General features: G+C 45.2%; 2 protein-coding genes across 4 annotated transcripts in view; one reads left to right on the forward strand and one right to left on the reverse strand.

The window, feature by feature from the left end:
• The window catches only part of C2cd3 (C2 domain containing 3 centriole elongation regulator), a 115,697-nt gene extending 103,058 nt beyond the window's left edge, over nucleotides 1-12,639 (forward strand). For all 3 annotated transcript variants that reach the window (XM_070035022.1, XM_070035023.1, XM_070035024.1), the window contains exon 33: nucleotides 11,851-12,639. In XM_070035022.1, coding sequence (XP_069891123.1) covers nucleotides 11,851-11,979 — 129 coding nt within the window. In that variant the 3' untranslated portion in view covers nucleotides 11,980-12,639. The remainder of the gene's footprint in view (nucleotides 1-11,850) is intronic.
• LOC138836539 (short transmembrane mitochondrial protein 1-like) lies at nucleotides 1,770-1,991 on the reverse strand. The gene is given in 1 exon segment (XM_070035326.1): nucleotides 1,770-1,991. A coding segment is annotated over 1 exon segment (222 nt).
• Nucleotides 12,640-13,976: the final 1,337 nt, after the last annotated feature.

Below are 13,976 nucleotides of genomic sequence, written 5' to 3' on the forward strand. Positions count from 1 at the left end.
CCAAATTCAGCCCCAAAAGGGCCACAACAGAAAACCTCAGGAGGTAGAACATGCTTGCTAGCTTTATCAGTTTAAAGGGAAGAAAAGTAGTTGAGAACAGCAATAGTTTACATGTCCACACAACATGTAAGGTTTTCTCTTAAGAACATTTCAACCACTTAGATTACTTCCATTAGTATTTACTATTGGTAGCTTCTAAAATCCTTAACTTCATCTAGATTTCTTTCCCATGGTACAGACACATGGATCCTATTGCATCCTAGATATCTTGTCTTGGATATGGCACAAACAATTCATTATACTGAAATTTTGAACTTCTTGTCTTTCTTCAAATATCCTCTCTACCCCCTTCATTTCCTCCCCACTCCCACCCTTAGTCCCCCGGTCATGGGGCTTGAACCCCAGAGCCGGGGTGCTATCCCTGAGTTCTTTTTGCTCAAGACTAGTTTTCTACCACTTTGAGCTACAGCACCACTTCCAGTTTTCTGATGGTTAATTGGAGATAAGAGTCTCATGTACTTTCCTGCTCAGGCTGGCCTCAAACTGCAATCCTCAGATCACAGCCTCCTGAGTAGCTAGGATTATAGGTGCCCAGCGACCTTTATTTCTTACTGCAGGAAATTCAGGCACACCCACATAGCTTCTGCCAGAGATAACGTCTTTCATTCCTCTGTACCTCACAAGCCATAGCCAGTCCATCTCCAAGACCTGTTAATTCTGTCCCCTATGAACCCACTCACTTCTCTGCACTCCCTTGCCCAGCTGCAGTCATCTCCCCTGTGACTATTTCTAACTAACCTCATTCATGCAGCCCATGTTATGTAAAACCTATGTAAACTCCCCTCAAGTCTGACTTTACCCCCACTTTCCCAGCAGCAGAGAGAAATGACACGATTTCTGACCCATTTTCCAAATCTGTCTCTAGTTTGACTTCCTGATGGCATGTAACAGTTGATCTCTCCTGTCCTTTCTCATGTGTTTTTTAATAATGTAAATATAGTTTAATGTGAAAAGTCATAGCACTTCATTTACCAGAAACTTCTTATTTATCCATCTGCATCTTCAGTCTCAAGAACAATTCTTCTGAGGGAAAAAAGTATCAGAACAAATATACCATGAAGGAAATGCATGTATACTAAATAAACAACTCTTCTGAGACAAAAACAACTGTTTTGCATTTTTTAAATGCCCAATTCTGACAGGATTCTTAAAATGTAATTCCTCAGCAAATAACAAATTGATTTATTGGTTAAATAAATTATCAACTGTGGAGCTGCTAACAATAGTATAAAGTAATGGATACTTCACCAGAAACCGGCTTCTACATATTAATTTTAATTATTTTGAAATAAAATGTAGTAACAAGTGTTTAACAAGTACCCATTATAATTTCTAAACAATGAAATTGGCATTACTTATATCTGATCAGCTATACAAAACTCATCCATTTTTCTTTTGATTAAAAAGTAGTAGAAACAAGGAGCAGCTACAAATTAAATGTCTTGTTTGCTAATCTAGCCCCATAATTCCAGCCTTAGAACCTACCAAGTAGATAGAAGGAAGATAGGGGAGAAGCCAGACCGTTGGGAGCAGAAAGGAGTTGTGAACTAGTGGCCCCATTTTCTGTTCTCAGGCAATACCTAGGGTCCAGCAAGAAAGAAATGGCTGAAACAAGATAAGAACAGAAGCTTTGGGTCAGGAGTTAAAGGAGCTCTGCATAGGCGGCTGGGCAGAATCATTGTATCCAGAATGCAGTGCTGGAAGGGGCCTCAGGAACTAGGGAATTTCTTCTTGGTTTCCAAGTCCTTTCAGATCTCTTCAATTTTTTAAACCAAGTCTGATATATCTTCATTCTGAGCCAGATACATTCCAACCACATTGCCCAAAGTAAATCCAAGCATGGAGTCAATGGGGGGGCAGGGCAAGGATGGCAACGCAGTTTCTCCTTGGGTGGTGGCTGGCCTTCCCCTCTTCATGTGTTTGTGAGGCATCGCTTCTTGGTTTTCTTTCCTCATTGACTACTCAGCCTTCTATGTTGGGTCGTCCTCACTTCCTACATCTTAACATAGACGTGCACATGCCATACTCCTCACACTACTCTCTCTACCCTTCCTTTCTAAGCAACCCCATCCAGCCTCAAGACTTTCAGTTCCCTCTGAGCTGGTCTCCCAAGTGGTAATCTTGGCCAGGCCTCCTTTCTAACTAGGCTCAAATATCCAACTGCTACCCAGCATCTCCACTTGGACACCTACTGGATATTACAAGTTCAACATGTCTAAAACTGAACTCCAAATTTTATTCCCAGCTCTGTTCATCTTCAGTCTTACTCATCTCAATTACTTCTTCCAAATCTTGAAATCTTTCCTATGCCTTTGTAAGCAAACAGACGTTTCTGACAGCTTTACTTTTTTATTAAAAATTTTGTTATCATAAAGGTGATACACAACAAGAAAAGGACAAAAAGACAAAAAAGAATCATGTTTCCATTTCCTGGAGTTCATTTTGATAGATATTATTTTATTTGATCAGAGGCACAGAGGCATTGCACCTTTGTGAGAGTTTATTAAGAGAACCAAACTGCTGGCCTGCACCAGATGTAGGTGTCCAGAGAGAGAACTAATGGTGGAGAGATTATATAGGGGAGCGTGAGGAGACTTTACACAGAAGATGAAGAAGTGACCTCAGCCTGGGGGACCTCCCACTGCCCCCAGATGCACCAATAACCTGGGTGACAGGTGCTGGGGGACTTCTAAGAAGGGCCACATGCAGTCCTGCACAGAGGCCAGAGGGAAAGGGGTCCACTTGTAGTTTCACATGGAGAGAAAATGAAGAGAAGGAGCTACTTTTCCCAGATGGATCTAACCTGTATGAATGCCTAGAGTCCTATATAATTTATCACGTCCCTGTGTATTTTAGATCTAGCTTCTGCATATGAGAAAAAAAAAACATGCATCATTTGTTTCTCTGTGGCAGCTCTATTTTTTGGGGGGGGGGGGGCGGGGGGGGGATTCCGGTCGTGGGGCCTGAACTCTGGGCCTGGGCGCTGTCCCTCCATTCTTTAGCTCAAGGCTAGCACTCTACCACTTGTGGCAGCTCTATTTTTAAATTACATCCAACTTTTACTACTCACCATTCCCACCTTACCTCCATCATCATCTCTCACCTGGATTACTACAGAGCAAGTTATACCTTTCTGCTTCCCTCTTTCTGGTAATTCCCCATACAGTATCTCGTTATCCTTTCAAGGAGTTAAATAAATAAATAATGTGACTTCTCTACTCAGACCCTCTGTTAACTTTTCATCAGTGATTAGAAGAGCCAGAGCTGAGCCTGAGGACAGGCAGGCCAGGAGAGGAAAAGGTGTAGTTTTGGTTTGTAGTTTGGGCAAGAGTACAAAACCACCAAGTTCAAGAAAGAGCAGAATTAGGTGTTCCCTGGGGAGCCTACATTCTTCAAGGTGTCAGCTCTCCATCTAAGCTACCTCCAACTCCTGCCAAGTCCCTGTCAGGTTAAAACTAGACCCAGTGCCATGGAACTTGCCTTTAAGAGTCCCTAGTTCTTATAGAGACAGTGGCTTGCAAGCTCTTCATGAACTTTCTCAAATGATATTTTTCTCCATTAGCACTTAACTAAGACAAAATCAAATGGAATGAATATGAGGGTAGAATTTGACAAAGATTCAGGAAACACTGCAGGCTGTGAATTTATAAGGAGGAAACTTTAGAGAATCAACAGACTTTGCCAGCTCGGAGGTACTAGGAAGCCCCAGGGTGAAAGGATTCAGGAATAAGATAGGAATCACAAGCATAAAACAAGATGCTACCTGACCTGAGAGCCTTGGCTTTTCTGCCCTGCCCGGGGTAGAATATCTTCTCCCAATGAGATGTGCCCTGTCTTGTTCAGTTGCTTCCTACATTAAGCCCTGGCTCTTCCCACTTCATGAACAGTCCTGAAAATTAACCAGAGGTATGAGGTCAGAGGCTGCTCTCATGAATGTAGGAGGCAGAAAATAGACAAAGTTAGGCATGAATGTACCCTGAGGCCTTTGAGTTTTCCACCCACTCCCTCCCTAGCTTTCTCTCCTCCAGTCAACCATACCACACACACGCACATCACTAGGAAGGGAGATACTCCAGGCCAGCAGGTAAGCTGAGAGTCAGCAAACTTGGGTTTTTGCCTTGGTTCTGCTGTGGGATTTCTTAAGTCTTGTTGAACAATCATGTCTCTCTTCTGTCCCAGCAGGTAGTTTTGCATAATGTTTAGAAACATGACTTCTGAATCCAGATTGCCTATTTTAAAGCTTAGACTTGATACTTCCTAGCCCCTAACCTGGGGCAAGTTTTCTGACTGCACTTCCTTTATCTGAAAAATGGCATAATAGCATCTGCCCCTTACAATTGGTTATGCATTGAATAAGATATGCAACGTGTATAAAATTCTTCATGGCACATAAGACAATAAAGACCATAGTGTTTTGGCTCATTTATTTTTCTTATCATTATCCAGATGTTTTCCCTCTTACAGTGTGTATGGAGGAGGAGGGAGATGCTGACATTGGAAAGAAATGCTGACGTAGCAACATGATCCAACACTGAAAGCCAGGATGGGGCACTAGGAAGGTAGGCCCTGCGTGGCAGCCCCAGAAGTATGGAGAATAGTTCACTGAGCTATAGCTTAGGAGTGTGTACAGTTCAGACCTTGACACAGCCCACCCAAGGGGAAGATCCTTAGCCTTAGCCATTGCTGCCTATCTGTTTATGAGTCTTAAGGCTTTGGGCTTCTTTTTTTCTAGGAGCCTAAAGAATTTTTCTCTTCATGATTTACCTGCCATAAGCCCAGAGACACTGTAAAGATATACAGTCCTAGTAGAGAGACCTAGCTCTCACAAAACCAGATCAGATCAGCAGGGAGTCAGCTTTATTCTTCTCAGCCTATATTCCACACCTAAATGGCTGAATACTTTTGGCTGACTGGCTAAATACTTTTGGAGCAGGAAGCTATGACCTGCTGCTTCCTTTCTTTATAAAACCACCAAGTCCCTAGCCTCTACAGAAGTCCAACAGGAGACATTAAAGGTCTCAGACCATAAAGGCCACACAAAGTTTGGGAAAGAGATGAGCAAACTGGCCAACCGTGTACAAAAGTCAGAGGAAGCAGCCAGAGCTAGCCTCTAACTACTGTGGCCCAGATTGCAAGTTGGCAAATGCCTCCTAAGAAGGGCCCTACAGACCAGCTGCCAGGTGTTGGGCTTAAGTCCTAGAGCTGCTCTGAGGCCAGCATGTGGGAGGAACTGGAGCTCTCCCAACAGGACCACTTTAACCCTTCCCTTTCTGGAATCTGGAGTTTTCAGCCCTCCTGCTAGCAGGACGTAGAGGGAGCACACAGATAATGAGAAGCCCATGACCTAGGCTTTAAGGTAGGAAAGAACAGTGAGCTTGCAGCAGACCAGCCCTACTGCAGCTGGGCCAGGAGGGTGAGTTAGAGCAGGACTAAACGTCACTTCCCCCTACTCCTAGCTGTAGCTGCTAAGTTTACATCTTTAGCTACAAGAAAGTTCTTGTCACTGCCGGAGGACTCTAGGTGCCACCCCAGGGGCAGGCAGGCAGCCAAGGAGGTAAAAGTTGAGCAAGACAGACAGCTCTGTTGAGCCCTCACTGGGTCTCTGAGGCAGCAGCCCACTGGCAAGGCCACCTACCCATCCAGAAGTGGCGATTGTTTCCTTTCAATTTTTTAACTCTGGAAAGTTTTGTTTTCAGTTTCTGATTCAGTATAATATCACTTAAGCAAGCAAAACTGTAGCCCTAATCCCAGCCCAGAGGCTCGCTGAGAAGTGAGGAAGGCAGTGGCATGGGATAGCTTGGCTGGTCTAGTACTGGGCACACCTTGGCGAGGTGCTGACCCTGTTTTCCCAGGGCATATTTGGTGTGGCCTGCCTGTGGCCAAAGCATGGAAGCACTGTCATACTGTGGTGTCTGTAGTTAGGGTCAGTTCTAGCGCCAGTACAGCCCATATCTTTCAAAAGATAAAGATGCAACCTTATGTAAGACTTACAATAGACCTGATGACATGATCAGAGGGAACTTCAGAGCTTGACAATGAAGACTGAGACCCACAGAAAATGTCTTAGTCTTAAGCAAGCAGGACAGTTGCATTGGGACACAGACCAATACTCCCTCCACCCCATCCTCTGCCTCCCTTTGAGAAAGACATAGCAGGAGAAAGAAGACAGAGGACACCTGTGTCCACTACCCCCTAGGATCTCTGGCCTGGTCACACAGGGCTCCATCTGGGGTTGCAGTGGAGAGAAACCAGAATACAATGGCTGGGATCAGATCTCATTTTAGATCAGAAAAAAGGGTTTGACCCTCCTGAGAAGTTTTGGAGAAAAGGATGCCTCACAGGGACCTGGCCAAAGAGGGAGTAGGAACCAAACCCAGAGCAAAAGTGAGTTGCCCGCCAAGCCATTGGTGAACACATGATAGAGACAAGAGGAGCAGCAATTCTCCAGACAGGACTAACTTGATTTGTGGATTCCTGAGAAGCTTCACATTTTCCTTCCACTACCATGCCTTACTCCTATGTGTTTCATTCTTTTCCCTCTGCCTTTCTCACTGACAGCATCTATAAAAATCTATTACCAGAACTGGGTGCCAGTGGCTCATGGTTGTAATCATAGCTACTCAGGAGGCTGAGATCTGAGGATCGCGGTTCAAAGCCAGCCCAGGCAGGAAAGTTCATGAGACTCTTATCTCCAATAAACCACAAGAAAACCGAAAGTAGTGCTGTAGCTCAAGTGGTAGAGTGCTCGCCTTGAGCTGAAGAGCTGAGGGACAGCGCCCAGACCCAGAGTTCAAGCCCCCCAACTGATCCAAAAAATATATTACTGGGGAACCTGTCACACTCTTGGCCTGGGTATCCATGTAACCAGAAAAGAGCATGTTCTTATATATGGAAGGGAGGGATTTAATAGAACTGAGTGGACAGACACTTATCCCTCCCTGTTCACTAGAGGACCCTTAAAAGTCAGTCCTTTGAGGTCCAACAGCCTCCTCAAACTTTTGAAGAGCTGCCTTCAGCAGCTTCAGCCCTCCAGCTGCCCTCCATCCCACAGTCAGCCCAGCCCGTCCCCACTGCCTTGCCAACAAAGCAGTTCCTTCTCCATACTTTTCTCAAGCTGAGCCTCCACCCAGCATATCCTCTCCATCTTCCTCTGATCACATTTTACATCATGTCAGAGTCCTCTTCCAAGGGTTCCCCCCATACGTGATACCCACTGTCAGGCTCCAAGGGCTCTGAAGCAGCTCTGACAGTTCTGCTTCCAAGCAAGCACACACTGCGCTGGCCATTTTCAGTGCCTTCCACCAAGCAGGGTTGTGGAAATTTTTAGTAGAAAGGTTAGTACATTTGGGGAATCCCTGCTCTGAACAGACTGTCCAACCCTTGGGGTTATGTATTTTGGGGAAATAACCTGGATAAAGAGAAAGTCTTTACTACTAAACCCTTTTAAGGCTGATAAAAGCAGGCTAGGAAGGTGGCTCAGTGGTAGAGCGCTGGTAGGCCCTGGGTTCGATTCCTCAGCACCACCTAAGCAAAAAGAAAAAAGCCAGAAGTGGCGCTGTGGCTCAAGTGGTAGAGCGCTAGCCTCGAGCTGAAGAGCTGAGGGACAGCACCCAGGCCCCAGAAATCAGGCCTCACGACCGGACCCAAAAAAAAAAAGGCTGATAAAAGCCAAATGTGATCTGTCTTTCCACTCTCTTGCCCTGCCCTGTACACAGAGCCAAGTCCTGTCTCTAGCCTGGTCCCTGGGCCTGGTTCACACTGATAAGGACTCATAAGGGCCACTGAGTCTGGGTGTGGGTGCTAGAAGGTTGGCTGAGCCAGCCACACTGGACTCAACCCAAGACAGATACTGTGCAGCCAGCAGCTGCAGACCTGTGTTCATGCCCTTCCACACATGGCTAGCCTTGCTGCCAGTCCTATCTTAGATCCCAGCCCCAGCTCTGTGTGGACTGCCTTGGCTGTTACGGACTGCTGCTTTCACAGTACTCCCAAGCTTCAGGCATCACCTTTGTAACTGTCATAGCAGTCAGCATCTGTCCCTCTTGAGCTTAAACAGGAACCATTTCTGCCTATTGTTCATAGAAGTTGATCAGGTGGAGTAGAACCTGGGCTCCCAAAAGGCTTAATAAGTCACCAGCAAAGCTTGGTACTTCTAACATTGAGAGCAAGACCCACCAAATTTCTCAAAAATACAAAGATTCCTCTTCTGATAGATAAGAAAACAAAGGTCTGGTTTTAGGAGCTGAGATAGAAAACCAAGTTTTTAGACCCATTTTTTCCCATCTGGCTTATAAAACAAACATCTCCTTAGTTCCTTTTCACTGTAGTGAAGAAAGAAATGCGAAGTGGGGGGGCAGGGAGGTTTGGGTGGGGGAGAGGGGTGGGGGGAGGATGGGAAGGGGAAACAAAGGAGGAGGCTACAATGCTTGATAAGAAATGTACTCATTATCTTGCCCATGTAATTGTAACTCTTCTGTATAGTATTTTCACAATTATATATATATATATATATATATATATATATATATATATATATATATATATATATATATAAAGCCCCCCCCAAAAAAAAAGAAATGCGAAGTGATCTACAACTGGTGACCCCAATCCATACTAGAGTCAGGACTGGGATGAAAATTGTGTCACTTTTAAACCCTGAATAGTTCAAGAAACACTGTCCCTAGGTTTGAGAGTAGAGAGAAACTTAAAGTGCTGGCACATGGCAGGTAATAACCACTGGTTCCAGAAGGAATGAATTTGCTGCAAGAGGCAATCTCTTCTCCAGCCTCTGGTCACTGGCTGTTGGTCTACACATTCACTTCTCTTTATAGCTTCCAAGCTCCCATCTTGACCTGGCCCATCTAGGGTCACATATATCAGAGCCAGACCATGCCCAGGAATGCCCAGTGTGGAGGAAAGAGCAGCAGGCAGACACTTGCCTCCCTTGCCTTGGGGTATTAGAAGATACAGCTGCTTCTCATATTTTGGAAGGAAGCAAAAGGTAGCTTTTGTTCCTCCCTTGTAGCCTAGGACTGCCCAAAATCAAAGCTCTCTGTTTCAGGCTCAGCTGTGAAGCCATGCTCCAGCACAGCTTGTTTCTTCTGTGAGGTGGTAGACTGAGGCCCTGCTCATCTTGTGCACATTTTCCTGGCTTTGAGAATTCTAGACTGGGAGGGGCCCTCAGGAGTGCCCAGCTACCCACTTTTTCATGGGCAGAGAGTCCTCTTACTGTCTGCTATTCCTATTCTTCAGGTAGATCTGTTTGTCACCCAGATCTTAACTCTATCTTCTGAAGGCAAGAACTGAGTTTATTTCTGCCTCCCTTTCACACAGTATACACTTAAAAGGCTAAGTTAAAGAAAGAAAATCCCAGAAGTAACTCTGCCTCGGCCTTGGTTTCCCGTTGCAGAGGGGCATTAGTCCCAGGCTGTAGGATCTCCACCAGGCTGATGGCTTTCAGTGTCTTGCTTGTGGAAAGAGGCAGGGGAGTACACTGTGCTTTGCTCTCGGTGCTCCACCAGTTTTGGATGGCTTCAGCTCATGTGACTTAAGGACATGGAAGAGACCTCTCCATAGGACAATTTGCGCTGTGAACTTAGCCAGGTTCACCTGTGATGGCTGCCCCCATCTTCTTTCAGCACTGCCTCTTCTCCAACCAGTCTCTACTTCTTTGTGTGCTTTGAGTCACTAGAAGCTCTAGAAACTCAAAGGGCCAAGCAGATAGTGTATCATTCACAGTGTCTTCCCCCAAGAGTTGGATGTTATCCTCAAGTCACATTTAGCCCCAATTCAGGACAGGGACATGTCTAGAATCATGAAATGAGGAGTGCAGCTTCAAACCTTTGCTGGAAGTAACAGTCCACTCTTCTAGAGGCACAAAAGTACCTGAACTGGGTTTCTATCTCAGCTCTGCCACTCAGAGCAAGGGGGTAGGACCTTGTGTTTTTTCCAGCTGAACTATGACTTCTTGAGCCACAATATGAGGAAACGTTATACCTGTCTCAAGGAATTGAGTAAGACTTAAGATAAGACTTTAGGGGCTGGGAAGGTGGCTCAGTGGTAGAGTGCTTGCCTTGCATGCCTGAGGCCCTGAGTTCGACTTCTCAGCACCACATAAGCAGGAAAAGCGAGAAGTGGCACTGTGGCTCAAGTGGTAGAGGGCTAACCTTGAGCTGAAGAGCTGAGGGACAGTGCCCAGGCCCAGAGTTCAAGCCCCACAACCAACAGGAAAAAAAAAAAATACAATAAGACTTATAGTGTGGAACTCAAAAAATTAAATCCCCCAACAACAAATCTTCAAAGAAACAACTGCCCAATAAATAAGTGGGCTAAAGACTTAAAGAGAAACTTCTCTGAAGAGGAAAGAAGGATGGCCAATAGACACATGAAGAAATGCTCAACCTCCCTAGCCATAAAAGAAATTCAAATCAAAACATTAAGATACCACCTCACCCCAGTTAGAATGGCAAAAATCAAGAACTCTAATAACAGATGCTGGAGGGGATGTGGACAGAAGGGAACCTTACTGCATTGTTGGTGAGAGTATAAACTTGTTCAACCACTTTGGAAAGCAGTATGGAGGTTCCTCAAAAGACTCCACATAGAGCTCCCCTATGACCCAGCAATCCCACTTTTGGGCATTTACCCAAATGTTCACAAACAAGACCATACTAAAGCTACCAGCACAACTATGTTTATTGCAGCATTATTTACTATAACTAAGATATGGAACCAACCCAGATGCCCCTCAGTAGATGAATGGATCAAGAAAATGTGGTATATGTACACAATGGAATTCTATGCCTCCATCAGAAAGAATGACATTGCCCCAATTGTTAGGAAATGAAAAGGCTTGGAAAAAATTATATTAAGTGAAGTAAGTCAAGCCCAAAGAAACATAGGTCCCATGGTTTCCCTTATTTGCAATATCTAGTATATGTCTGAGTCAAGCAGAAAAGGTCAGATAAGGTGATGTTAGGGAAATGAACCCTAAGATATGTATCCAAGTGTTTTTTTTCTTTCATGCGATTGTTTCTAACGCATTTATAAGATTATTTCTTTGTTGCTTTGTATGTCCCTCCCCCACAGTATAACCCCTGCTTTCACTACATTTGATGTCGGTATAATTTGTGGAGGGGAAGGGGAAAAACAAGTCGTTTAAATAAGGATACAGGTGGACCTGTTGCAACAATGAGAAGTACAACTCTTATGTCGAAAACGAACTTTACAACTTTGGTGGGGGGAGGGGCGGGGAGGATTGAGTGGGGGGGGAGGCTGGGAAGGGATGGGAAGGGGAAACAAAGGAGGAGGCTACAATGCTTGATAAGAAATGTACTCATTATCTTGCCCATGTAATTGTAACCCCTCTGTACAGTATTTTCACAATAAAAAAATTTAAAAAAGAAATTTTAAAATGTAAAAAAAAGGGCTGAGAAGATGGCTCAGTGGTAGAGCGCTTGTCTTGCATGCTTGAGGCTCTGGGTTCGATTCCTCAGCATCACATAAGCAAAAAGAAAAAAGCCAGAAGTGGCGCTGTGGCTCAAGTGGTAGAGCGCTAGCCTTGAGCTGAAGAGCTGAGGGACAGCGCCCAGGCCCAGAGTTCAGGCCCCAGGACCCGACCCAAAAAAATGAATAAATAAATAAAATCTAAAAAAAAAGACTTACAGTGTTCTGCAAGACAGACAGTTCACCATAAATGTTAGCCAAAGGACAAAAGAAAGCATACACCAGAGTCACCCATTGGTAGTGCTGCATGCTAAGTGCTAACCTGGCTGACTTCCTCCTCTCTAGGACAAGAGAGAAGCCCTTTCCCGAAGACCTACTCGCCCCAGACCTATCTCCCTCCCTCCTAACCTGCCTGAAGAAGAAACTCGCAGGATCGCACGGATCTTTTCTTCCCAGTACTCCCAGAAAGACTGATGCAGCCTGAGGAACTGAGGGGAGAGACCACCTGCTCACCCTCCTTCAATCTTGTTTGGTTTGTAAGGGGTACCAGGTCTACTTCTCTCAGCCCTGAAAATACCACCAGCCTAGTCCATGGGCACCCTGAGGCCCAGTCAGCCCATACTGAAGGACTGTCCCAAATTGGCCCAGGGTCCATCTGCCAGGACCTCTTCCTTCATTGGTGAGGTAAAGACTAGAAACAAAAGGAATTCCAGCACCAAAGCAGCTCATCTATCTTTTGACCACAGGCCCTACACAGGCATCTCTCAGCAGCAAAGCTCCTTTGAGTATCTTAGACACAGCACTGGCTGACCTGAACCCACCCTCTGCCTGAATAGGTTAGACTATTTTTGCCTTAAATGATGGGATATGGGAATAGATTGTGTGCATAGCTGAGGAACTCCTAGGGTCACCTCCAATTCATTTTGCTTAAGAATAGGGTATTTTATAGATGTAAATTATTTTTAGGCTCTATTAGATTAATCAGTAAGGGACTAGGAGGAAATCACCTCCTGTAAACTATATCTGATTGTCTAAAATATAACCATGTTTTTAACTTATTTTTTACTCAGCTGAAGGTCAATGTTTTTGCCTTTGTTTGAATAAAATCCTATTGGTGTTTGTATTCGTGCACAAGTGTTTGCTGGGTTGGCCACTGAAATGAGAATATATTCAAGCTGCAGACAGAAAGGTTGACAACCATTTAGTCCCCTCAACTGGATCAGGGGACCAGGGTTCCTAAGAGACTTACGAGCTTCACCCAATTATCTTAGTGGTCTAGATTAGAGTGACATCAGTATATCCATCAATGGTTCTTCTTGGTTGTTTGGTGGTTTCAGTGTTACTCTTTCTTTGTTGGTTCTTAAAAACTGGCAGTGAAATGGAACAGGTCCCTCAGAGGCTCCCTTGTTTCTGGGTTGGGTAGTTCTTTCAGACCACAACCACCTGAGCAACTAACATAGGGAAGACCCTGTGAGGAGGACACCACAGAGGCATAGATATGCAGAGTGTACAGTATGGCTGAGCATCAAGGCAAAGGGAACCACTTCACCTCCAAACACACATCGTTTCACTCAGTCTTCAAAATAACCCTAAAACGTACACATTGTGATGCCTGCCCCTTTTATAGTTAAAGTGAAACTCAACAAAGTTAAATGTTTGGCCTCTTGTTTATGTAGCTAGGAAGTGAATCTCACCACACAAAACATCCCCAGAGATACCAGATGACTCATTTACCAAAACAGTACAGCTGCTAAGTGCTCTGACTTTGGGAATCCCAGACTGGAAGAGAGCATGGGAGCTGCCACAGTCAGGAAAGACTCCCTAAAAGAGGAACACTTGCATCTTGGAAGGTGCAGTGGTCAGCATACAACTGGGGATAGCAAAGAGAGCAGCCTGGTGTGTGTGTGAGCCTCTGGCCTGGTCTGTGAAGTGATGGGATGAAAATTAAAGGAGACATTTGTAAAAATGCTTTGCTTGTACTTGGCACATGATAGAAGCATAAGAAATGTCAGCCCCACCCACTGTCCCTAAAGTCCTGGAGCAAACTAGTAAAAGCCTCACACCAGTAACTAAGGAGGCAGGGCAGGTGGAGTAGCTCCAAAGTGACGTAGGAGCCCCTTGTGCCCTAGCCTGACCTGCCCCCACATCTGTTTAGCTTGGCTCCCCAGACACCAACCTCCCAGCCCTATACCTTCCCCAGCATTCTCAGTCCTGTGCAGAGCCTCCAACAACCCAGAGCTCTCCCACCCCTGAGGCCACAAGAAACCTCCAGCAGAACCCTGAACCCAGATCGAAGGGGTAAAGTCTCAGGTGAAGAACATTCCTTCCAAAGCCTGTCCTGTAAATAACCTGATGGGATCAAATGAGGACACGGCCACAGGAGGACTTGTGCTGCTCCTGCCACAGGGTAGGGGCAGATTCTGATGACACAAAGCCACCCTGCAAGTCTGAAACTCACCACCGTGTCTTAG

The sequence above is a fragment of the Dipodomys merriami genome, unplaced genomic scaffold (assembly GCF_024711535.1).
Source record: "Dipodomys merriami isolate MVZ:Mamm:240054 unplaced genomic scaffold, mDipMer1.0.p SCAF_25, whole genome shotgun sequence".
In the NCBI taxonomy this organism is placed as follows: Eukaryota; Metazoa; Chordata; class Mammalia; order Rodentia; family Heteromyidae; genus Dipodomys; species Dipodomys merriami.